This window comes from Microtus ochrogaster, chromosome 4 (genome assembly GCF_000317375.1).
Source record: "Microtus ochrogaster isolate Prairie Vole_2 chromosome 4, MicOch1.0, whole genome shotgun sequence".
In the NCBI taxonomy this organism is placed as follows: Eukaryota; Metazoa; Chordata; class Mammalia; order Rodentia; family Cricetidae; genus Microtus; species Microtus ochrogaster.
The window spans coordinates 91,926,341-91,952,245 of record NC_022011.1 but is presented as its reverse complement, the minus strand read 5'-3'; the positions used below and the strand labels follow the sequence as shown (position 1 = coordinate 91,952,245).

Sequence of the window (25,905 nt, the reverse complement as noted above, 5' to 3'; positions counted from 1 at the left end):
AAGAAATTGGCCTGGGAATAATTTTCTTACTTAATTTAAAGTCAGGAAATTGCAGATAATGATGTATATATAATAAAATATAAAAGATAATTGTGTAAAGCTGATTCTGTTTGTAGTTAAATAATTTTGTTCAAATTTTAGTAAAGGCAAGAAGCAAGATACTTTCCAATCACACAAAAATACTTATACAAAATATTTTATTATTTGTAAATCAAATTAAACTAGAGTATATTTCACTAAACTCTGTTACACTTTAAGCCATAATGTCCTCACCACTTGTATAACTACTAATCAAGTCCTTAGGATTACTGTAGAATTATAACAGGTAATTTTCTTTTGAAGGAATTATTGATTGCATGAGTATTGAATTTTATTTCTTTCATTTTTGTTACAGTTTGGACATACAGCACATTTTCTTTGGACTCTAAGGATGGAGAAAAAGCATATACTATATTTTGTGTTTCTCTTGCCTGTTAGTATGGTAAGCATTCATCCCCACATATTTATCTCATTAATTATGACTAGGTTTTACTTACAATATAGCTCCAAACGATAAAAGTTAATAAATACAAGTTAAAGTAGTTATTAGATGAGTACATTGATTTCATTTTTATATTCAAGTAAAATATTCTACTTCTTCTTAGTATTTTTTATACTTTGAATTTTTATGACTAATATGAACGTTGGGGGTCTTTGGAAGATTAGTGAATTCAAATGTGCAAAACTCCTGGTAAAATGGCAAAGTTAGAAAACAGTGGGATGACATTTCATGATAGTACAGTTACACACAGCACAGAAAATACACTTAGAGAGACACATGGGTTCTGTTATTTGTTGGAAGAGAACCCACATTCTAGTCTTTAACATTTTTTTTGTTCCACCAATTGATTGTCATCTAGGAGACATGTGCTGTATTTTGTATTCATTTACTCATTCATTCATGAAGTCGCTCATTCAAATAGCTCTTGCTGCTGAATTTGGGGCAAGCGTGTCTCCGTGTGCACGTGCACATGCATGTGCATCTCGACATATGTGTGTTGGAGCTGTGAAGCCAGAAGAGGATTAGCAGAGCCAAAAGAACTGCATGCCTCCTGGTTTCGCTTCTTATTGATGTGTCTCTTCGTCTTGCCCTCTGCATCAAATTAAAGCAAGCCATGTTGCTCTTCTTTATATGAGCAAGAAACCCAGAGACCCATATAATCTCATCGGATTCCGCGACAGCAAAGACTTTTCCTCTGGTGTTTCCAAGCAAAGCTCTCAAAAGTATTCAGACAAATTAAAAAAAAAGTACTGAAAACTTCAATGAGCACACAAAGCAATATTATGTTTCTGTGAGTCCACACATTGGAAAATATCCTCAAGTCCAGAAGTAGTCTAGTGTCTGCACTTACGAGATGTTATCTTGAGTGGCTGACTGGACTTCAAAGGACAGAACTGTTTCTTCCACTAACACCCTCAGTTAAGTGTGCCAACAAGCTACATGGGCCAACTTGAGTTCCCTGCAGGCAATATTGTAGATATTACCAATCAGCATAGTGTAATATAAAGAACTCTGACCCTTTCCCACAGACAGTGTGTAAATATATTTGAAATTATTATTACTTTTCTTGATTTCTACAAATGTTTTCAGAAAAATGGTTTTATGTGTTTTGTTTTTCTAATTCTGTCTTGGAATAGAATGTAGTTCAATCTACAGTGCTTGCTTAGCTTACCTGAGATGCTAGGTTCAACCCCCAACACTGAAAAATAAAACCAAATGACTTAAAGTTGTCTTGATGTTCTAGAATTTCATTGATTACTCCCCAGGGTAACTCTAGTCAGGAAACTCAAACCTGCAGAAAACAATTGTTAACCTTAGTGCTCATCAGGCAATATGATGCCATCCAGTGAGAAAATTATTACTTTAACGTTACAAGTGCACAAAACTTGATGATTTCCCATGTCATCGGTCCTCCCTGATATCTGGATGCTATTTTCTACTGTTTTACAATATGAAAGAGAGTCTTGCTAGTAGTGATGGATGCCTTACCAACATTCACAGAACAAGTAAAAACCCTGGGGGGGCTATAAATATAGTTGTTAGCATTTCAGAACAAGTGTTCAGGCTGTGCTGTAGTCCACCAGCTACCATAGATGTGGGCGAGTCAACAGTGCTTCTCAGCTCTGGCATTGGCATCGTCCTGAAGGCTGTTTGTTAAACTGAACACAGTAAGAGTTTAGACTACAGAAACTGGCAAACGCTACACACTGGGGGCTTTCCTCTTCAGAGCCATTTAGCGATCAGGCGCCTCTCTGCTCTTACTGTTTTCCACCATGTCTCTGATAAAGATTTCCACCATTCTAAAGCCATTGTTGTTTTCCTTCCTTAGACTCTCGTCATGGCACAGGCAGAAGAAGAAGGCTTTAACCAAACGGGGCTGGGAGTCACTAGAAACAAGATCATGACGGCTCAATATGAATGCTACCAAAAGATTATGCAAGATCCTGTTCAACAGTCAGAAGGTAGACGCTGCTAATTCTAGATGCACTTAACACATATTTAAAAGAACTAGCTATGTGGGTTCTTTTCATCCAGTAATTAAAAGTTAACTAGTTACTTATTTTGTAGCTTATGTACAATTTCTTGATGCATTTGTGAAGTGTGTTTATGACATGGTTCAACTCACTCCCTTTGTTGAAATTCAACAGTGCTTCCTACACAGAATTTTCCAGAATTATCCTTTAGAAGGTGTAAAAATATAAAAAAATATTAGTGGCATTAATATTAAAACAAGACAGTGCATTTTGGAATTTGAAAAGATACACTAAAAATAGCCGGGCGGTGGTGACACATGCCTTTAATCCCAGCACTCAGCAGGCAGTGGCAGAGGCAGGGGACTCTCTAGGAGTTTGAGGCCAACCTGGTCGACCGAGTTCCAGGACAGCTTGAGCTGTTACACAGAGAAATCCTGTCTCGGGGGTGGAGTGGGGGGGAAGAGTGCATTTTCTAAAACATAATATACTTCACTTTTCCCTTAAAAAAATTAAGTACAGGGATACTAATTAATAACTGTCTCATGGTTAGAATAAAAGATAGCCTGATTTATAGAACAACAATTGCTTGGAAGAAATTGAATTGGCCCTAATATTCATGCAGGGTCATTTCTAAATCTGGTTTGGATATTATTATTAATAATTCTTAATAGTTATTGTAATGCTTGCCTAGCGACAAAAATTCAGCAATTGTGGGTTTTAGGCATCTTCGTTTCCAGGAGACTTCTTTACACTGAGAAACCTTCCGTAAGCTTGCTTTCGTGGTCAGCTGCAGAGACTTAGTGCCCTTTGTTTCCGTTTCCCCTCCAAGGCCTTTATTGCAACAGAACCTGGGACGGCTGGCTGTGCTGGAATGATGTCGCGGCAGGAACCGAGTCCATGCAGTATTGCCCTGACTACTTTCAGGACTTCGATCCTTCAGGTGGATGCTGGAATTTAATCTCACATCTTATTGAAATCTTTTCAGTGAACATTGTGTTTATTAATGTATTTGGAGCCTGTCGCAAAAGTAGTCTAGAAAGATTTGTAGTCTATAACTATCTTGATTTTAGCTTTCTATTTCTGAATTCATTTAACCAAAGAAAAAATTTGAATAGAAACTGTAGGTTTATTAAACTCTTTTTAAATTTTTTTTCCCTTTTTGTTATTAAAGAAAAGGTTACAAAGATCTGTGACCAAGATGGAAACTGGTTTAGACATCCGGATAGTAACAGAACATGGACAAATTACACTCTGTGTAACAACAGCACGCATGAAAAGGTGAAGGTACGTAGCAGTTGTGAGCTGAAGTCTGGTTCAGACTTTAAAACAGCTCTCTAAGCACTGGGGAAAGTAGTTGATGTTCCATTCCACACTAAAACCATTTCCTGGTATCATTTGAGAAGAACAATGGAAAAAAAAATCTGTGGAAAAGCTGCTTTTAATTCAGACATTGTACAGGGGAAATAGTTCTGTTACGTAACTGTATATTTACAAGTCAATGTCTCAGTATAGGGGTTTCAGATTTTCCAGAGAAAATATAACTTAAAAGTGTAATACAAGGGGAAACTTTAATTTCTAGTGGAATTCTAGAATTATTCCAGAAACTGTCCATAGGCAAACAGGATAAGCTTAGTGGGTTCGAAACCTCCACCCACCCCTCAGTAGAAGGCAACTATACTAACTGGCTGTGCAAGACACTTTCATTCTTGTTCCTGCTATGACACTTAGAATTAAAGTCACAGTTAAGGACATTACTCACAGAGTACAGCTTGACTGAAATACTTTCATGTAGTTTCAGTTTGTGTGTGTATGATTAAAAGTGAGAACTTTGATATGAGCCTCCTGTTTTGGCACTTTGTCTGCCCCATGGCCATGGCAAAACACCCCTGGTGTGCTCACCAGGACAAGTGCACTTTCTTCAGTGGGTCTCGGTGTAATCCCTCAATAACTGCATGGTGTCACTGTATTCATGTATCACGTATGTGCTGCCTATTCAGAGATGTTTAAGTTAACAAACCCAAACCCAAACCCAAGCCAGCTGACCACCCACCCACCTACCCACAAAATCAACCACCCACCTACTCACCCACCCACCCACCCACCCAACCAGCCAACCAACCAAACAACCATCCAAACAGCCAACCAACCAACCAACCAAACAACCAAACAACCAAGTCAAACAACCACCCACCCACTACCCACTCATCAAACCAACCAACCAACCAACCAACCAACCAACCAACCAACCAACCAACCAACCAAGTCAAACAACCACCCACCCACCTACCCACTCATCAAACCAACCAACCAACCAACCAACCAACCAACCAACCAACCAACCAACCAGTCAACCAACCAACCAACCAATCAGCCAACCAATAAACCAACAAACTAACCATTCACCCACCTACCCACTCATCCAACCAACCAACCAACCAACCAACCAACCAACCAACCAACCAGTCAACCACCAATCAGTCAACCAACCATCCAACTGACCAAACCTCTAAAAATATTAAAAGTAAATTGAAAAACAAAGAAGATTAGAACTGAGAATGATAAAACCCATTTCTATAGATCAAAGGATCTTTTAACTTTACATATTAAGATGTCTCTGAGCCTCAGATTCATGAGAAGAAACAGACACACTCAATAGGTAAAGAAAGCCTTATCAGGCATTTAATTCTGCACAAATTAAACCTTGAGTATCACTTGATTTTTAAATATAAAATGCAGATTTTGTGTACAGTATAAACTAGATCAGTAAATGCATTACCTCAAAGATTTAATATGTGACTTCTGATTTCTTAAAAAGGAGCATGACTTATAAGTATTTGATAACTCACTTGGCATATATTTGAATAGATATACTTCATTTACATGTTTTCAAGTATTTGTTGATTTTTCAAGCAAGTGATTATAAATCTATCAACATGTTTTTTTAAAAATAAAATTTATTAAATTGTATCTTATCTAATACACAAGTAGATTTTAGATAAAGAATTAATTCTATTTTTTAAATCACCCAATTATAGACTGCACTGAATTTATTCTACCTAACTATAATTGGACATGGATTATCTATTGCATCCCTGCTCATCTCTCTCATCATATTTTTTTATTTCAAGTAAGTATACTTAATTTTTTAAAAATTTTAAAACTGATAAATTAAGATTATGTATGTATTGAACTCATGTTCATGAGGAAGATTGGTCTGCAATTCTCTTTCTTAGTAATGTCTTTGTATGGTTTGAGTATCAGGGTAATTGTTGCCTCATAAAAAGAGTTTGACAATGTTCCTTCTATTTTTATTGTGTGGAACAATTTGAAGAATATTGGTATTAGTTCTTCCTTAAAAATCTAGAATTCTGTGCTGAAAACATCTGGTCCAGGGCTTTTTTTTTTTTGTTTTGTTTTGTTTTGTTTTTGTTTTTTCGAGACGGGGTTTCTCTGTGGTTTTGGAGCCTGTCCTGGAACTAGCTCTTGTAGACCAGGCTGGTCTCGAACTCACAGAGATCCGCCTGCCTCTGCCTCCCGAGTGCTGGGATTAATGACTGTTTCTATTTATTTAGCAGTTAGAGGTCTATTTAATTTGCTTATCTGGTCTTGATTTAATTTTGGTAAATGATATTTATCCAGAAAATTGTCCATTTCCTTTAAGTTTTCCAATTTTGTGGAGTGTGAGTTTTTGAAGTATGACCTGATGATTCTCTGGATTTCCTCCATGTCTGTTGTTATGTCCCCCTTTTCTTTTCTGATTTTGTTAATTAGTCTCTCTGCCTTTTGGTTAGTTTTAATAATAGTTTGTAGTCAGAGACTATAGCATGAGGGTCTGCTTTTTGGGGTTTCTGTCCTGCTCAGTTCCCAGAGCTGTTAAGCCCCAAAGAAATCACATAGAGAAGTCTATATTAATAATAAACTGATTGACCCATTAGCTCAGGCTTCTTAACTCTGTAACTTATATTAACCCATTGTTCTTATCTATGTTAGTGACATGGCTCAGTACCTTTTTTTTAGCGGAGAAGATTACATCCTGCTTCTTTGGTGTCTGGACAGGACTGGGGAGGAATGGGCTTCCTTTTTCCCAGAATTCTCCTGTTCTCTTTGACTTGCCTCTACTTGCTGTCTGATTGTCCTGCCTATACTTTCTGCCTGGCTACTGACCAATCAGTGTTTATTTAAAACATAATTGACAGAATACATAATTGTCCCACACCAGGAGACTGCTCATTCATTTCCCAGTTGCCCAGACCCAAATAATAACACAAAAACTATATTAATTACAATACTGTTTGGCCATTTGCTTAGGTTTCTTATGAACTAACTCTTATATATTAAATTAACCCATAATTCTTGTCTGTGTTAGCCATGTGGCTTGGTAACTTTTATCAGCGAGGCATTCTCATCTTGCTTTTTCTGTGTCTGGGTGATGACTGCAGACTGAGCCTTTCCTTTTCCCAGAATTCTCCTATTCTGGTCACCCCATTTATACTCCCTGCATGCCTACTGATCAGTCAACGTTTTATTAAACCACTGTGTAACCATTGCTGGCCTGAACCTGTGTGTGTAGACTAGACTACTTTCAAACTCACAGAGATCTGTCTACCTCTGCCTCCCAAGTGCTGGCATTAAAGGTGTGTGCCACCACTGCCTAGCTGCTATTCTAGCAGCTTTAAGATCAGCTTTCTTTATTTGACTGAAGATAATCTTTAAAAATTTATATCAAGTACAGGCCTCACTTGTCATTCTCTGCTTAAAAATTTAGATTGCTTTTTGCTGCACCGCATGTAAACACAAAACTATGAATGAGTCCTGCCTATCATTGTCTCTGCCTCTCTAGCTTGGTTAAATGTTTCATATCTGGGAACTGCACTTGGTCATTTCTTCAGGAGACTCTCTCTGAATTCCTTACTGGAGCTGTAACCTATTTACAGTGGACACGATGTAAAAATTTGAAAGCATTTGAGAGACAACGATCTCTTTAAATTAAAAACCATCCCGGCTGAGACTCTTCAGATGAAACTGTCTCTTTTTTCATGCAATACGCCAAAACATCCCAGGACATTACATTTCTGAAGGCGATAAAGTTAATGGCAATTACATTGCATTCCAAAACCAGCAGTAAGAAAGAAAACAATGGTCTCCTGGCATTTTACGTCATAAGCCTTCATGCAATTCTGATTTAGCAAACATGTCAGTAAAATATCCACCAAGTGAGAATCAAAATTAATACTACTTCCTCATGTGAAAAAATCTAAGAGCTGATAAAATGCTCACTGGGCTTATGAGGCAAGTGGGGCTGCCAAGGCAAACAATATTGAAGCCAAACTGGACCAGGAAAAGTAGAGCATCGGTCTAAATCTCTGTCAGACTGCTCATTCATTCTGTTCTCAAAGGAGAAAACACTTTCATAATAAACGGGTTATCAAGGAGGTTGAGAAGTTAAAGCAAACAATATCTATTTTGATTATATCATTAAAGTACAAAGAACGTTAAGTCATAAAGGATTAAGATTCATAGCACTAGAAGCATAATAACCTCATGAGTATAAATAGCTATAATTAGGAATAAAGTTTGTACAGTAACGAAGGAGGAGAGACTATATGGCTTAATTTGAAAACCTCTTAATAGCTGAATGAAGTATAGTGAACATCTCTGGTTATCAATAGACATCATTGTCACTCAAAGTTCTCAAAGAGAAATTGTTCACTAATCTATCAAGAATGTTGACATGGTTGGTCAGAGCAATGGTTCAATCAGTAAGGTGCTCTGTCTGGAAGCATGAGGACTTGAGTTTGAATCTTCAGCACCCATGGACTAAGCTGGGAGCAGGAAACTGCTGTCTGGAATTCCGTTGCTGGGAAGGTGGAGAAAGAAGGCCCCTATGGTCCTGCTGGTCAGCCAGCCTAGCCAACTTGGCAAACTCCATGTTCAGTGGATCATACTATTTTAAAAAAATAATTGAAAGAGTGGTTGAGGAAAATGTCTGGTGTCGACTGGTGGCCTCTACATGCATGTATGAGCTGAACACGCTTATACACACAAAGGAATACTAGATAGTCGGCGGTTCCTGTTTTGGGTTTATAGCTGGGCTTGAAGGCTTATAATGTTCTTTCAAAGCCTAAGAATCTATGAATGGAGAAGTAATTTGAATTAGAATGAGTTATCTTTAGGTTAAAATATGTAACATCAAAGAAACTGGTACTTTTGCGTGCAAAAGAAATTTATGTAGGTAAATAATCATTGACATAAATTTCTGGCTTAGTGTTTTGATGTCTCTACTTATGTATATTTTACTCTAAAAACAAAAGTCATTTGATGTGGGAGGTCCTTCTGTATATGTGTTGCTTTTACTGGTTAATGAATAAAGAATCTGCCTTGGTCTGTGATAGAGTAGAGTAGAGTTAGGTGGGGAAAACTAAACTGAATGCTAGGAGAAAGAAAGCCGAGTCAGGGAGACTTCATGTAGCTCTGCCAGGGACAGATACCAGATGAAATCTTGCTGGCAAGCCACAGCCACATGGTGATACACAGATTGATAGAAATGGGTTAAATTAATATGTAAAAGATAGCCAATAAGAAGCTAGAACTAATAGGCCAAGTAGTGATTTAAGTAATATAGCTTCTGTGTGATTATTTCAGTAGTCTGGGTGGCCGGGAAATGAACAAGCAGGCTTATACAACAGTCATTCAACCAATATTTAAAGGTTAAGATTTAGGGCCTCCAAACTATCCATGGAAATCACTTTTTCAAAGATGAACTCATATATTTATTTGAAATACATTAGTTTTAAAAATATAATAGACAGATCCAAACCTCATTCCCTCCAAAGCCAGAAATTTCACGTTGTCACAAATACTCCCGTATCTCACACCTGGGCAGCAACATCAGCTGGGTCCTGCCCAGCTTATTCGTCCATGCTTGGAGGGAAGTGTGAGGATTAGGAAATGGCAGCTAGAAAAACACAGATACAAAAGAAAAGACAGACACAGGATAAAATCGGGAAGGCAACTAGTATAACTGAGATTCGCCCCTGCTGATTTCTCATAGGCTTTATCTACCTAACCCAATGAGGAGGGGGAAGGCAAGAGGCTTTTTCACTAAAATGCAAAGAACAAAGTAATCACCTTTCTCCATAGCCAAAGCATCAAGTAACCACACCCTAGGTCAGAATATTCTCCTAGCCATACCTTGGGTCAAACCTCCCTTCATAGAACCTGGATGGAGCAAAACCAGGTCTGAACTATCTGATCTTTCGTCAATGTGAAATAGATTCGCTTCTGTGGGCTCCCACAGATGCTTTATATATAAACAGCCCATTATGTTATGTCGTAAAAAGATCAAGACATACAGTGTTAGAAATATGACCCCTCGAGTCCAAATAATTAGGAATAGAGTTTGAACAATAAGAAAGGAGAAGAAGCTAGCAGTAGGTGGCACATGCCTTTTATCTCATGGGGGCAGACATAGAACCTCTGAGTTTGAGGCCAGCCTAGTCTACAGAGAGAGTTCCAGGACAGCCAGGAGGGCTACACAGAGGAAACCTCTCATGGAATAAATGATAAGAAATTATGTGGCTTAATTAAAAAATTCTAGGAAAAAGAAATTAAAGAGCAATATATAATAAATACAAATATTTGTTATTTCCTAACATTTTTACTCTTAAAAATAATCATATAGTGCCACACAAATGAAATCTTCTTAAAGCAGATGAATTGCTAGCCAATTTAAGAAATTTGGCCCTGGGCGGTGGTGGCGCACGCCTTTAATCCCAGCACTCGGGAGGCAGAGGCAGGCGGATCTCTGTGAGTTCGAGGCCAGCCTGGTCTACAAGAGCTAGTTCCAGGACAGGCTCCAAAGCTACAGAGAAACCCTGTCTCGAAAAAAAAAAAAAAAAGAAATTTGGCTCTTGGCCTCTACAAAAAATATTAAAAGACTGAAAATAGTTTCTTTGCATATACCTAATGTTTATACTAAAATTACAATGAGCTGTTTATTATACTGAACTTTATAAAAGAAAGTATCACACATTTTTTAATTGTGAGTTAGTATGACAGGCACACATTTGGATCTGAAAATAATTTTAAGAAATGGGGCATATTTTAATCTTGATATCAATACTTCTTCCTAGTGTGTACTTTGCCTAATTCTGGTTATAAGCAAGCTCAATGTTTTCTTTTTCTAAAGTGAGCCGTCATGTTTTCAGTAGACTGTAGTATAATCGCACACACATCTCATCCTGGATTGGGATCCTTGACAAAGTACAGATGCCACTAGAGTCCAACTTGCTGAGACAATGAGTCTTTTTTGGGGTTACTTAGATGAAAATGGGGGAGGAGAAACTGGAGCAGCAATGACTCCTAGAGAGAAGCATCCCCAAGGCCCACCCAAGCTGGTAACTCATAACACCTGGCACAGCCTGCAAGTTGCTTAACAGGCTGGAGATTTCCTTTCCAGCTGTCTCATTTGGTCTAAACATCTTCCGGGTTATTTGGGCTGGTTTCTGCTTTTCCCCGGCAGCTGGGGTGCTCCCAGAGCCCTCTTTTCTGCTCCTCTGTATTTTGACTTCAACTTGTCTGGGAGAAGCTCTCCACGTTTATTGCTTCCTCAGTCATGGAGGGACTAAGTGAATGTGGTCAGTTTCAGGGACTTCCTACTGCTGTTTTGAGTTGTTTATCTTTCTACTTCAGGAGCTTCCCTCAGGATGGAATGTTTCAAGTCTTGCTGGAAACGTTTGCACATCATACACTCGCACAGTATCTAGCATTTATGAACTTCTCAGAAAATGAAGAGTTACCGTTCACTTGGGAACACTGGCTAGTTGTCATAGTCAAACAGTTTTTAAAAGTATTAGTGTAGCTCTCTAAAGAACGGTAGGGACATGAAGGAAGACTCATCTGACTCACGAGTCAAAGATTTGTGATATGATAGTGTCATTGAAAGGCTTTTTTTTGTGATTAACAAGAATTTCATTAGAAATTGTAGATAAGAAGCCATAAAGATACTATCTGGGCTAACTTTTAAACTTTCCTCATTTCCCTGTTAAAGAGCTAACTTTCCCAGGTCCTTCTCCATCTATAACCTTTCTGTTTGACTTAGCTCTTTTCTTTGACTTGAATATTCTTGAATTATAGATAGCTCGAACAGAAAGAAACAAAACTACAAACCATTTTTTTTTGTTATTATCCAGGCCTGAAGTGAAATACAGCAGATGCTCACGGCAGAACTCTTGGCATTTCAAAGTACCTTTCTCTGTGTTAAAGTCCTGACTGTTCTAGAATTTGCTCTGTAGACCAGGCTGGTCTCAAACTCACAGAGATCCTCCTGCTTCTGCCTTTCAAGTGCTGTGATTAAAGGCATGTGCCACTACCACCTGGCTTTCAAATACCTTTTATATATGTAGTCATCATATATATCATATATACAGAGATGTATCAGGGCATGGTGCAATTTCTCATGCTTGCTGTGCAGATGACATTACCACCTACATGACCGCTTTGTGATTAGGGCTGTTAGAGTAGCAGTATTGTCACTGAGATGCAGCGCTGTGCAGTCTCTTATTCAAATCAAATGTTTGCAGGTGTGGACTTTGCTATCACTATTTCCATTAAAAGTCCATTGAAAGTTCCCAGTTTTGCTACTTCTAGAAAATATACTATAAGGTCCTTAGAGTAAAAATTAAAAAGCAAAACTTTTAGTTTTATATGTACCATATCTGGAAGGAGATTGTCATAATGCCCATGTAAATGAAAATGAATATGGAATGAATAGTTTGGTGATATAATTATTTCAGAAAAAGTCTATGGATACAATTGTGCGAAACACAAGAAAGCATCCCCCCAATAAATAATGTCTAATAAAAATAATATAAAAACATCAAAAAATGAATGTCAGGAGAGTAAAAACCATTTCTGTTTTGTTCCTTCACACATCTTAGGCCTTAGAATAGTGTCTTGCATGAGATTAGCTCTAAATGGGCTTTTGAAGAATGAGTAAATCCATAAAGGCCTTGTAGTTTCCATCCAGAACTAACTTGTCATAGTGTGCCTTGAAACTCAGCAAATTCCTTGAGGCTTTCCAGGCTTTATTGTCTCCATCAAGAAAGTGAGGCGATAGGTCAGGACTCTGAATTCTGACCCACAGAAGCATCCAAGTAAAATAAGATGGCAGACTACAACTAAATCAAAGAAAGTCGGGCACCTCAGAAATCCCCAGATTTAAATGCTGCATGAAGTGTGCACATGGACCGTCAGGGGTGATAGTAATGACAAATTTTGTGCCAAGTAACTTGGAAACAATTTCTAGAGGAGCTGATACTTCAGATAAAATCTCTGTGTGTGAAAATCCATTCACGTATTCCTTCTGCTTCTTAACCCTGCTCCTCACGTGCAGACTTCTCCAGTTAGTCTTTGGTAGAGGAAACTCTTTTCTCCCCACTTTGGTCATCAAGGGTCACTGGTCCACCCTCATAAAAACCAAGAACTACACAAAATGTTGATTCAGGGTACTGTTTGTTATTTTTTGCTTAGAAAGGGAAGACAAGGTCTACGACTCATCCATGCTTTAAATTAGAAACAGAGAACATGGAATGCTGTTCACCAGATAGATTTGTTTTATATTAGAGCCAATTAAAGTAAGGAATCAGAGCAGGAGATTAAAAGAAAGAGCAGAAAGGGAGGGAGAGACAGAGCCATAACTTTGGGGTTTGCCAAGCCCTCAGAGGCAATGCCTTACTCATAATAATGCTTGGAAAAACAAAGCAGAACCCTTTAGATAAAAAATAAATAAACTTCACTCGGATTAGTTACAAATTATGTTTTAATTACTGTGCAAAACTGAAAGCGTAGCAGACATGCATCTTACTTTCAGCTCAGATAAAAGGCTTCATCTGCTTGCACATAAAAGGGATCACGCAGCATCTGACTTGTCAGCGAAAACGTGGTGCATTTTCATATACACACAGACACACACACAGACACACAGACACACACAGACACACACACACACACACACACACATATATATATATATTAGATGCTACTCCCAACTTCTTTTAAAGCAAGTTGCATATTTTTGAGCATGTAGAAATTTTCTTTTTAGGTTATTGACCTGAGTTCTAATAAAACACTGCAAGAAAAAGATCCCATTGGTGAGTCAAGTATTCTTGGCTTAGTGAGACAACCTTGTAGTTTGTCTGCATGCACTTTGTATTTACACGTTTCAAGACAAATGACCCAAGCGCTCACCTGTTCTCAGTTCGGATCTGAATATCTTTAATTATTGTTAGGAACATAGGTTTTATTTGTTTTCAATCAATTAATTAAATAATTAATTAATTGTTTGAATTAAAGAAGGTCTATTTTTTCCTTATAGCTCTTATTTTCTTCAGAAATTATATATAATTTAGCCATGAAGGTAGCTGAGAGTCAAAGGAACCCTACCTTGAGTCTTGTTCTACAAATCTGTCTGATAAACCAGGACAGTCACTGAAAGTGGCTCGTTCAAACCCGGCTTTTGATCTTTCAAGAAGTTTGACAAGGCTGAGTTCGCAGTCAGCTAGATTTGTCCAATGTCTGTCAAGATGCACCCACCACACCCTTGCTTTCCAAACTCTTGTGATCCATTTGTTTTCCTCAAGTTTTATGTGCTTAGGTCCTGAAGTATATTGTGTCATACACATGTGCCCCAGGCTTTCTCAGTTTAACACTGTATATAGTTTACTTAAATATGCTTTCCTTAGTCTTGTTTATCAAATCCCACTCAGCTTATCTCCAAGTTGTACTTTAATCAGTGTATAGAAAACCGTGCTCTTCATACTGAAAGTCGTGTGAGTTAAACTCATTTCCATTACATAATACGAGTTGTAGTTGGAAAAAAAAATCTTAAAAGTGTATACCGACTTATGTCATAAAATTGCATTTCCACATTAGAGTATCAGATTTGGGTAAGAGCAGCATAGGGCAAGAAGTAATAGATTTTGCTCAGTAAAAACCATTTCTACTCTAAGGTAACTGTTCTTAGTGGCTTATTGAGGAGAGGCTCAGATATGGAAACAAAATAAATAACCCATTGCAAAAATACGATTCTTTTAAGGAATAATTGCATCATTTGAAGCTACATATATATGTTAAAGATAAATGTTTACTGATGTTTTATAGATTTTAACTTCTTTATAAGCAGATTTTATGTAGTTTTTTTTGAAAAAGCTTAAACCAAAAGTGCTACTTACATGTGTCTAAATTAAAATGATATAAACCAACACAAAATTACTTTAGCTGAGCTGGCAAACCATTGCTTGGCATAAAACTATAGAGTCATTTAATTGCATTAAAACCTGCGATACAAAGAGAACACGCAGTAAGAGTCATTTTCCTCCAGAGGGGAATGTATTTTGTAATCTCATCTTGTAGTCTTGCAGACATACATAATTTCTTGATCCACACACACAGATGTGACTATATATAAGAAACTCAAGGTAAATGCCTCTCAGAATTGTGCCATCATTTTAGTAGTTAGGAAATGCGAAGCCATTGAGTGACTAGAAACTGTACTGCTACACTTGATGGTGGGGCATTCAGATGTTAAAAACTGAGACCTTAAATAGGAGGAGGAGAATTTGACAAGTACATTGCACAACATATGTATATATGTACAATATATTTACATATTTTTCATATATATAAATAAAATAAAAAAGCAGGAAAATAAACATAACATTTGGCTGCAATCCCACAGAATGAAAAAATATTTTGCAAATTAGTCTCTTTAATTGATTTTCTTCGGCTGTAGAAAGGTGTAATATCACCTTACGCTGTCACCTCTGGTCGTCTTCCTTCTCAAGACACTTTAACTAAGGGTATCTTCTCTACCTAAAATCCATGTCCCTGTTATCCCTTCCGGACTGAGTCTGTACTGAGTATGGCTTCTACTCTGACTACAGCCTTTGAATTTTTTCAAAAAGAGCCCAAGTATTAAGAAGGACATCAATTCATGTGTCTGTTTGCTGTCCACTGTGATAAAATAATTATTCGGGTCTTGCTCTGAGCAGTTCACAACTCTTCCCCCAGAATTCAGAAACAGTGCCAGCAGATAACTCTAAACAGCAATTAGGAACTAACCGAGTAATAAACTAAACCCCCATTACTTCCTCAGGACCTTTCAATTCAATAAGTCATCTGTTGGATGTATGACCTTGAATAGCCTTCAGTTTTATTAAAAGATAACGATATAAGGGGCTGTTAAGGCAATGACTGTAGCTTGCTTATGTTAGTGCCTAGTATATATTAAAAACCCAATAAATGGTGATTTTACCTCTGAAAGGGTTTTGTTTGTTTTCGGAGTGCAAGAAATGCAAACATCCAAAAGATTGTTTCCTCTTCTGACGGTTTCCTGCCCATTAGGAGGTGAGGGAAAGTCCTTGTACGACTTAGCTCACAGATAGGAAGCTGTTCAGCAGCCTTGTCTCACCTGTGACCTTGAAGAGGCAGCCCTGAAGGGCAAGGATGGGGAAGGAAGGACTTGATGGAAAAGGACCACTTCCTGGCAGGGATTTTTATTGAGCATTCTATGGAAATAAACACAAATCCTTTAATGTGTGTAGATAATCACAAGCAGTCTCAAAAAGAGCTGTCACCAGAGCTTTTATTTTAAATATTCCTGTCACAAATAATCAGATGTTCTTATTAGTACAAATCAGTTCAACAGATAAATGATCAAAATTTAGACCCTCCTTTGGGTGTATTGTTTTCTGCCTATTATTTCTGCTTGTACTAAGATTGGCACGAGGTGTCCTTTGAAATACGTAGCCAGTAACTTAATGGGAAGTGATCTGAGCACCCAGTGACTAAATTAGATAAACCAGAATAAGGCAGTAGTCCTCTATAGACAGGGGTACAGCCGTCTTCCATTCTTCTCCACTTTCTGCTGCTCATCACTAATACCGAGAAAAGTAGCTTAAACATTTCTTTCCATGGAATGGAATTTTCAATGGAAAATTAAGGCAAGATCCTTGACCACATTATCTGCTGCAATAGCAGCAGAATATGGTCACCATGATAGTAAAGACAGTGGTTTGGGGATTTGTGTAGCCAGAATAGAAATCCTTGGGAAAGTAATTTAGGTTATTTGATCAACTGAAAATTCATCGTCCTGAAGTTATATCTTCTGAATGTTGAATTCCTGTGATTGTAACAAAAACATGATAGGTTTTTAATTCCTTTGTCAAGTTACATAAACCATGGTTATTTCACTACTGAAGCAGTTTAAAACCATTGAGATAGAATTTGATGCCATCTTACTATTACGTCAGGAAACTGTTGACTGCGTAATTAAAATTAACTCTATGCTAAGGATGCTACAGGTAATAATTAGCATTGATAAGTGTTCCCCATGTCATGCTTTATCATACTCAACCTTCAAGGCAATCAATCATGTAATGATTCCTCTAGGACAGATAAGGACTCTGAGGATTAGAGATGTTAGGAACTTGTTCAAACGCATGCTGTAAGGAAGGGCTCATCTTCAGAAGCCCAGTCAGGACCATGTGTGCTGACTTGATGGTATCATCTGCTGTGAAACTGTTCCAGAAGATGCGGAAATGGCCCATCTTAGAATTACCAATTGCCTCTATAACCCTGCTTACCAGAAAGTGCATCTTGAAAAAATTTTCTAAAATAATTATCAGAAAAAACTATGAAATGGAAACAATACAGACTCTTTAGCCACATTTTTTTTATTCTGTGGTTATGCTAAAACTGAAAGGGTAGTGATTAAAAAAAAACAGCAAGTTTTTTTTTTTTTGCAAAGTATTTCCAAGGATTATAATCGCTTTTAGTACTTGAGGAAAGTAATAATTTAGAGTAGGTAAAAAAATGGGACATAGATTAATAATTGATAAAGTTCCCTAACTAGGCATGTCTAGACACACACCACTGTGCATGTCTTCTTTTCTTTCTTTCTTCTCTCATAAAATACATCCCGACCACAGCCTCCTCTCCCCCTGTCCTTCCTCCCCTCTCCCCCAGATCCACTGCTTCATTTCCTTTCAGAAAAGAGCAGGCCTCCATGTGATATCAATTGGATGACTAATTCCAGCACTTTCGAGGCAGAGACAGAGGCATGGGGGTGTCTGTGGATTGGAGCCCATCCTGAGCTACATAGTAAGATTGAAGCCAGCTAGGACTACAAAGGGAGCCCTGGTCTCAAAAAAAAAAAAAAAAAGTCATTACCTGTGGATGAGAATTTGACCAGCATATACAAAGCCATGAGTTGCAGTCCCCAGGACCAATTTTATACGTATTTACCTTAAAATTTTTAGCATGTTTCAAGTAAATCATTTGCTTAATAATCATATTTAAAAATGTCACTTACAAGTTGATTTCTATCTGCACCAATCTTCTTACATGTGTTAATGAGCTTGCTTAGAAGGCAGCAATAGGAATCACTACAGTCCGAATCTGCGACCTTTCTATCATGAGACCTTGATGGAAGCCATATGTCAGATTGCATCTGTCTGCTTTGTTTAATCTGTGCAGGGCCTAGAGGCAGACATGGAGGAAAGTAAAGCAACAGGCCGATGTTTTAGACAGTGGGGTATGTTTTCACAACACAGAGGGAACAGATTTGGCAGCGATCTAGTTTATTCTAACAGTCTTGACAGCTCAGCTGAGTATCAGGATTGCTACAGCCCAGGGCAGTGGCTTGAGTTAAGTAGGCTGATACTAAGTTACAGCTTCAGAAGACAGCCTGTAGCGGCTGCTCATCCCTAAGTTTACACCATTTAAGACAGACGGGGAAAGGGGCGATCACAGGAAAAGGAAGTTGCTAAGGGGAACAGATAGGTAAGCTAGTATAAGAAGGGGCAGGATGGTCATATGTACAAAGAGCAGTCTAAAAAGTTTTTAGCTATGGCTAACATTTCAGTTTCTTCCAGTCTTTTCCCATGAGCATATCATACGTACATATCAACACTTAAAATAATCTTTTAAGATCATATTTATTGTTGAATTTTATACATGTATACCATGTTATCATAAATGTTGATACTATATCCCCCTGATCCTATCTTTCAACTTCCATTTGCTATTTCTTTCAAGTCTTACCATATTTAATTTAATTTGAGTTGGTTCATCAGTTGGCAGTGCTGGAGACTGAACCCCATGGCTGTGTGCATGTTAGGTGGGTGCTCTTTTTCCTAGTACAGTGATTTTTTAAATTCTACTTGAGAAAGAATCTCACTAAGCTTTAAAACTTGGTCTGGAACATTCCGTAGGCCAGGCAGCCTTGAACTATTAATCATCCTACCGTGACCTCCCAGATAGTTACGATTTCAGGCTTCTGTTACCAGGTGCATGTAATGCTCTTTTCATAAAAGACTTTAATGCATGTGATCAATTACTTTAAAATCCTTCAAATTTGTCCTTTAAGAAAAGTTTTCTAATCTTTAATCATAATTGGAAAATTATGTGTATTTTTAAAGACAGGCATAAGTTTTATCCAATGACTTAGATCAGAGAGGTGTTTAGCAGAAAATGGCAAACTAGTCACATTAAGGGAAATATTTTGTTGCTGACAGATTATTTACTTAAATTCTGTAACCCAAAGAAGTAAGTATGTGTATTAATAAGTAGTTGCTCCCCAAACAATGCTTGGCACTCCATACATAAAGTGGAAGCCCCCAGCAGACAGTTGGCGGTTAGGACTTTCATCGTAGGAGAACGATATGGAGGAAAACCGCACGTTCTACTAGTTCCTGTCAGAAGAACATCTTTGTGTGGTCCCTCCCCTCTTCATCTGCTGTCTCCCTTGTCACTGCTGTGTCATTTGTTGGAAACAGGCTGTCCTTCAGGGCTGAATTTCTTTAAATGACAAGAATCGTGCTACTCCTCAAAATTCTCGAAAATTGCTGTCTGCTGTAGGATATCTTCAACACTCTGTAGATCAGACTTTATTTGAGCGGTCCTCTCATTGCTGCTGTGAAACCCAGCCAAGTTCACCGGCTCTAGTATGAAACTAGGAGGCACAATTCTTTCTATCTGATGGACTGCAGATGGTCGTAAGCACCTGCTGTCCAATGGCCATCTTGGCTACACTCAGTGGTTATTTAAGAACTGTTTCAAGCTTTTCTAAAGCTTTCCTGATAGCATCCAGCATGCATTGGCAACCTTTAAACATTAGTTTGGATTACATTGACATCCTCGTTCTTGGACACAGTAGAGCTATGTATGTAGACCCAAAGAGCCACACGCATTTTGGAAGGAAAATATTCTAAGCTTTGTGATTTCAAACGTGGAAAACATTGGTACCCATTCTAATTCCGAAGTTTGATGCATTCTGTTTTTTAATGTAAAGGGAGGTGGCAAAATGATACTAATTCTTTAATTTTCAAAGTAGAAGTCTTAGAATCTTGGAAGGTGGTTTCTCAAGGGAGATTATCTGAGTTAGTTTTAGTAAAATCCTTATGAGGTTTTACTTTCTGCAAAGAAACAGTCATCATGCATTCCTTCACACATGCTTAACTGTGCTTCACGTAGGTTTCATTTTCTTATTATTACCTGGAACCCCAAATAAAACTGTTCAATTTCTTCGTGAGGGAATCTGTTCAGGAATTTTCCCTTGAACGTGGGCCAGCTAGTCATGTGCAAAAGAAAAAAAAAAATCAATCTAAGATTGACTGTGGATTACATCTAACAAGCTGCTTCACTCAACTGTGGTGACATCTCTTCTAAAATCTACCCTTTAAGAATGCCACAGGGCCAGTTCTTCTTGGTTTTATACAAATGATAAAAGGTCAACTTCTTTTTATAGCTTGAGGATACCTGGGTCAACCAGAGAAATAATCAGAAAAAACTGAACAATCTTCCATGATTCCTAGTTTTTGTTTATAAAGCTAGTCTAAATACAATTATATTTTCCATGACGGGTCAGTATAAATACAGTCCTCACCACCCCAAGGAAACATGCTTGTCTATGAACACAGGGGACCGTGCAGTGTAGCCAGAGGCATTGTATCTGCTGAGAGTCTCAGATAGACTGAAGGACTCTAGTTCATTGTCAGTATGGTTTTGATTATGTAACTTCACTGAATTTCAATTTCTGCTTTTGCAGAATGAATTAAAATATTAATTGCGTTTGAATTAAACAGAAGAAATTAATGCAGAAGTTTTGTACAGACAAGTTTCCCACCCCTACGTATGGGCTCCTCTACCAAGCCAACTCATTTCCATCTGAGCTTTTCCTCAATTAAAACTTTTATCAAGTAAAAATTATGGATAAGAAATATTTTTTTTTCAAAATTAGGGCAATCTTTATCAATTGAAATTGTACTTTATTTGAATCACATCTGATTACAATTGTAGAAACATTTTATGATATCAACACAGGGTTTTTTATTTTTATTTATTTGTTGATTTTGCCTTGTAGGAGCTTAAGCTGCCAGCGGATCACCTTGCATAAGAACCTGTTTTTTTCATTTATATGTAACTCGATTGTGACAATCATCCACCTCACTGCAGTGGCCAACAACCAGGCTTTGGTGGCCACAAATCCTGTAAGTAAAACCCTTGGAGAATTAGCAGGAAGATATATGGGATGGGGGTGGTTTCTGGTATGGAAAATGTATGTCCTTAAATTAATACATATGTAAACGCTGGGTTTGACATGCAGGTTTATCTCAGCGATATTACCGTCTAGGGAGGTAAATTCCCTCAGTATTTCCACAGCCCCAGTTCGCGTCTGGCTATGGAGCCCATTTGCTCAATCCAATTTAAAAAGCAATAAAAGCAACTGAGTTGTTACATGAAAGAAAAACATATGTGATGGGAACTCTAAATTATATTTTGGCATCAGGCTTACATTAAAAATTCATAAAACCAGGAAGATAAGGACTTACATACTTTGTATGTAGAATAAAGTTAAAATCTGTTAAAATAAAATGTACCAATGCTCTACCAATCATTGTCTCAATACATACTGATAACATTTTCTTCCTAAAGCCATATTTAAAATGTATGCTAAAATTTATATGTATATAAACTCCCTATGATATTTATATGTAAGCTACATTTGGATTCAAATTATGCATATATAGCAGAAGTCACACTTTTGGAAGCATCTAGTTTAATATCGCTGCAGATCTCCAATTTTGGATATGGATATGTGTGTGTGTGTGTGTGTCTGTATTTGTGTGGTGTTTCTGTGTGTTTGTATGATGTGTGTGCTGTATGTGTTTGTGTGGTGTGCCTATGTGTGCGTGTGTGGTGTGTATGTGCGTGGTGTGTGTATGCGTGGTATGTGCATATGTGTGTGTGGCATGTGTGTGCATGTGTGGTGTGTGTAGTGGTGTGCATGTGGTGTGTGTGTGTTTGGCGTATGTATGTGCTGTGGGTTTGTGTGTGCGTGTGTGTGGCATATGTGTGTGGTGTGTGTGTGCTCTTGGAAGCATCAAGCTGTGTTTTCTGGATTATATTATCTAGTTACTGAAATCAGAGACGGGAAGGAGTTTGAAACAAATGGGTCAATAATAACATGTGTTTTATGTGTTTTTAGGGTAATTTACACAGCTCTGAAGTTTCGCCCATGGTTTGCACATGTGCATCCGGGTGATTTAATCTTTCTCATGTTTCTCTCTAAAGTCACTGGGGCAGGAAACAGGCCAGGATATAATTAGCAATATAAAACATGAGCTGCCATTCTGCCATTTCAGAATGAGTTTCTCTACAAATGAGAGGATTCGTTGTGTAACCCAATGGGAGTTTCTAAATCCTACAATTATTTACAAGGGTATATATTTATTGAACAAAGTATAAGTTAAAGTACGGTGAATTTATTACTTAGAAAAGCATATTTTGATTATAGTAACAGTGCTCTCTACAGAAATATTTATTGAAGTATAGTCTAAATGCTTTCTCCCATAATAATTTATATTAATTTTGTTTATTTTTTTGTTTTGTTTTTTGTTTTCTGTGTGGTTCTGACTGTCCTGGAACTTGCTATGTAGACCAGGCTGGCCTCAAACTCAGATATCTGCCTGCCTCTGCCTCCCGAGTGCTGGGATTAAAGTGACATCAGAATCAAATTGAATTAGAAAAGAATGTAATACCTATATAACTATTAAAGGTTAAATACATCATAAATATACTCAAATTGTGCAGTTAAAATTATTTTATCTTTAAGAGACTTGGTTGTCATCTTGTAAAGCACATACCACATTGTTTAAAATTTTGTAAAAGAATTTTCCACACAGATGAGGAAATAACACCTTGAGGAAGGTGTTATTTCATGTAATAATGAGAGTAAAATTATAGACTTTTGTTTAGGATGCAGACCTGGTTAATATATGAATATTTGCAAATTATTTCACTTTTCTGCTACTAGTGTTTTTATCTGTACAATGTGTGGCCATTTTCAGTGCGTGCCTCACAGAAATATTCAAGAATTTGGTAACTGTATATAAATGACAATTTTCCAGAGCCTTTAGGATGACATTCATGCACTTGCTATGTGCTCTAATCCATGATAACTCTGACAGTTGTCCAGACCCTTTAGGATGACATTCATGCACTTGCTATTTTCTCTAATCCATTATAACTCTAATTGTCCAGACCCTTTATGATGACATTCATGCACTTGCTATTTTCTCTAATCTGTGATAACTCTAAACATCTTTCTAGTGCTTTAGCTTCATTAGAGAATTACTCAGTAAGTTTTATTTATTCCTGCGGAATGAAGGTTACAAAATTTTCCAAGTATTTGGACATGTTTAATTAAGTGCAGATAAGGCTATCAAAGGTTTTCTAACCGAAAGCCACAGCCACAATCAAAGAGATTGCAGTTGTGGACGGGTGGACAGTTTATGTTCGTTGTGCAATAATCGGAACACATTAGAAAAGCAGACACCCTCAAGCAGAGGGAGATTTTGGACTTTGCAGAACTGTTTGGAATACCACGTGGTTCTTATGAACTGATAAAGTTCATGGTAAATAACTTTAGGGCCATCACGGGGTGGTGTTCAGAAGAGCACTGTGCTACCCGGACACCCTCGTGCGCACAGTTGTGTGGTGGGGAAAGAAGGATCCCATGGTTTCTGAAATAAACTTGGACAAACGCTTCTCATGGGGATTTCGTAGACTAAGAACCACTTTTTCCCTTGTCACAGGTGAGCTGTAAAGTGTCTCAGTTCATCCATCTCTACCTGATGGGCTGTAACTACTTCTGGATGCTCTGTGAAGGCATTTACCTGCACACGCTCATCGTGGTGGCCGTGTTTGCAGAGAAGCAGCACTTGATGTGGTATTACTTTCTTGGCTGGGGTAGGTGCCACTGTCATGACCTTTGTAACCAACTGATTGAGAAGGCTTTCAGCTCTCAGGCAGTGTGACTTATTACCAATCACTCTTAACATGTAAACCGAGGCTTTCCTCGCTGTGATGGATTGAACTATGGAAAGCCAAGTGTCACAGACTCATGGTTTCTCTAGTCTCATTTTTTAATACATCTTTTTAAACATTCATATTCCAGCGACAAGCTTATCTTAGTTGAATGACTAAACAATAGAATTAAAATTATGAATTAAGGATATGGTCTTCTGAATTTCCTTTGTCAGGTGTAAAAAGAGGTCACTGGTGTTTTAAACTCCACCAAGGAACCTTTGAGATTGACTTCCCTCCCTCCCTGCCTCCCTCCTTCCCTCTTTCTCTCTTTCTTTCTTTTTCTTTCTTCTTTCTTTCTTTCTTTCCTTCCTTCTTTCTTTCTTTTTATTTCTTCCCCCTCTCTCTTTTCCTTCCTTCCTTCCTTCCTTCCTTCCTTCCTTCCTTCCTTCCTTCCTTCCTTTTCTTCTGTCTGTCTATTTATTTTTGAGACCAGATTTTTTTGGCTTAGAACTTGCTATTAGATTAGGAAGGCTTTGAACCTGCAGAGAATCATCTGAGTGCCCTGTAAAGATTGTAGACTGTCATTTTATAGTTAAACTAGGGGTTTCAATAATTAAAGTATGTAAAAGATCTACTTCTTTCACATAATCTCTTGGCATTGTGTGTACTTCCTAAGGTCATTGGAATAAGATATAAGAACATAATATGTAGAAAATTGATTCATGTAGGACAAGTTTTCAGAGATAAAGCAGTCATTTTACTTTTTAATTTTCTACTTAGATGGAGATGTAGATACTGAGATAGATTTAAAGACATATTCCTGTTCACATACCCAATTGTTAGCACATTCTTATTGTCTTTATCAAACAGTTCTTTACTTCAATTTTTTCAAGATCTTATTTAGAAGCTTCAAAACACACAGAAATCTTGGTATAAGAAACATATCTTCGCCGGGCGATGGTGGTGCACACCTTTAATCCCAGCACTCGGGAGGCAGAGGCAGGTGGATCTCTGTGAGTTCGAGACCAGCCTGGTCTACAGAGCTAGTGCCAGGACAGGCTCCAAAGCCACAGAGAAACCCTGTCTCGAAAAACCAAAAAAAAAAAAAAAAAAAAAGAAACATATCTTCTCTTTTTTTTCCTGCAAAACATGGATTACTGTGAAATCTGTTTTTTACAATAAAAATGATTATCAGTCCTAAAAATTCCAACATTGATATTACATATTAGCCAAGTTCATCCCACAGAAAGTAAATGAATACAGAAATTCTTTTAAGGATTGTGACTTAGCAGCATGCTATGGTTTTAATCTCTGGAATCTTACGGATTCGGAATGATGTATGTCTAGCCTGACAGTCTGTCACATTTACTGCTTGGCCATCACACAGCAGATGTAGGTGGCTCATTATTTTTGGCTCCTGAAGTGTCTCCAGATGTCATATTTGTTCCTTCTTTGAGAAGCCTCACCTGTAGGGAAAGACATCCATTCATCTGCGTCTGCTTCTTTGTAGGGTTTCCGCTGCTCCCCGCCTGCATTCACGCCATGGCCAGAAGCATGTATTACAATGACAAGTAAGATGGCTTCCATTTGTGATTTCTATTAGAACTAAGCAAAACGAAAACCTTCTGTTTATACATTGTTGTCTTTACTTTATCCCCTAGTTGCTGGATCAGCTCAGATACCCACCTCCTCTACATCATCCATGGACCGATTTGTGCTGCTCTACTGGTATGTAACTAAAACCCTCCGTTTCTCACTGTTGCTCTCCTGCTGTCATTCTGAAGTCAGTGAGCTCCCACTAGCTCAGGTTAGCCGTTTCTGTGAGTATCCCCATCGTGGTCTTGACTTTTTTTTTTTTTTTTTTTTTTTTGCCACTGTTCAGCTGGACTTTGGGAGCTCAGTCTGGTGCTCCGATGTGGTCTCAGCCAGCATTGAAAATTCTATTCAAGATTAGATTATAATAGTGGAAAAGATGCCACGGCTTACTAATTTGTTTTTAAATTTTGTTCCACCCCCTTTGTG

The 25,905-nt window shown here is 37.8% G+C and overlaps 1 protein-coding gene across 1 annotated transcript in view; it reads left to right on the top strand.

Annotated features, from left to right (window-relative positions):
* Calcrl (calcitonin receptor like receptor) overlaps positions 1 to 25,905 on the top strand; it is a 78,718-nt gene that overhangs the window by 41,327 nt on the left and 11,486 nt on the right. Inside the window, exons 3-11 of the mRNA XM_026778803.1 lie at positions 395 to 481; positions 2,370 to 2,502; positions 3,344 to 3,454; positions 3,686 to 3,798; positions 5,550 to 5,641; positions 20,936 to 21,062; positions 23,670 to 23,823; positions 25,394 to 25,454; positions 25,545 to 25,611. Coding sequence (XP_026634604.1) covers positions 431 to 481; positions 2,370 to 2,502; positions 3,344 to 3,454; positions 3,686 to 3,798; positions 5,550 to 5,641; positions 20,936 to 21,062; positions 23,670 to 23,823; positions 25,394 to 25,454; positions 25,545 to 25,611 — 909 coding nt within the window. The 5' untranslated portion in view covers positions 395 to 430. The remainder of the gene's footprint in view (positions 1 to 394; positions 482 to 2,369; positions 2,503 to 3,343; positions 3,455 to 3,685; positions 3,799 to 5,549; positions 5,642 to 20,935; positions 21,063 to 23,669; positions 23,824 to 25,393; positions 25,455 to 25,544; positions 25,612 to 25,905) is intronic.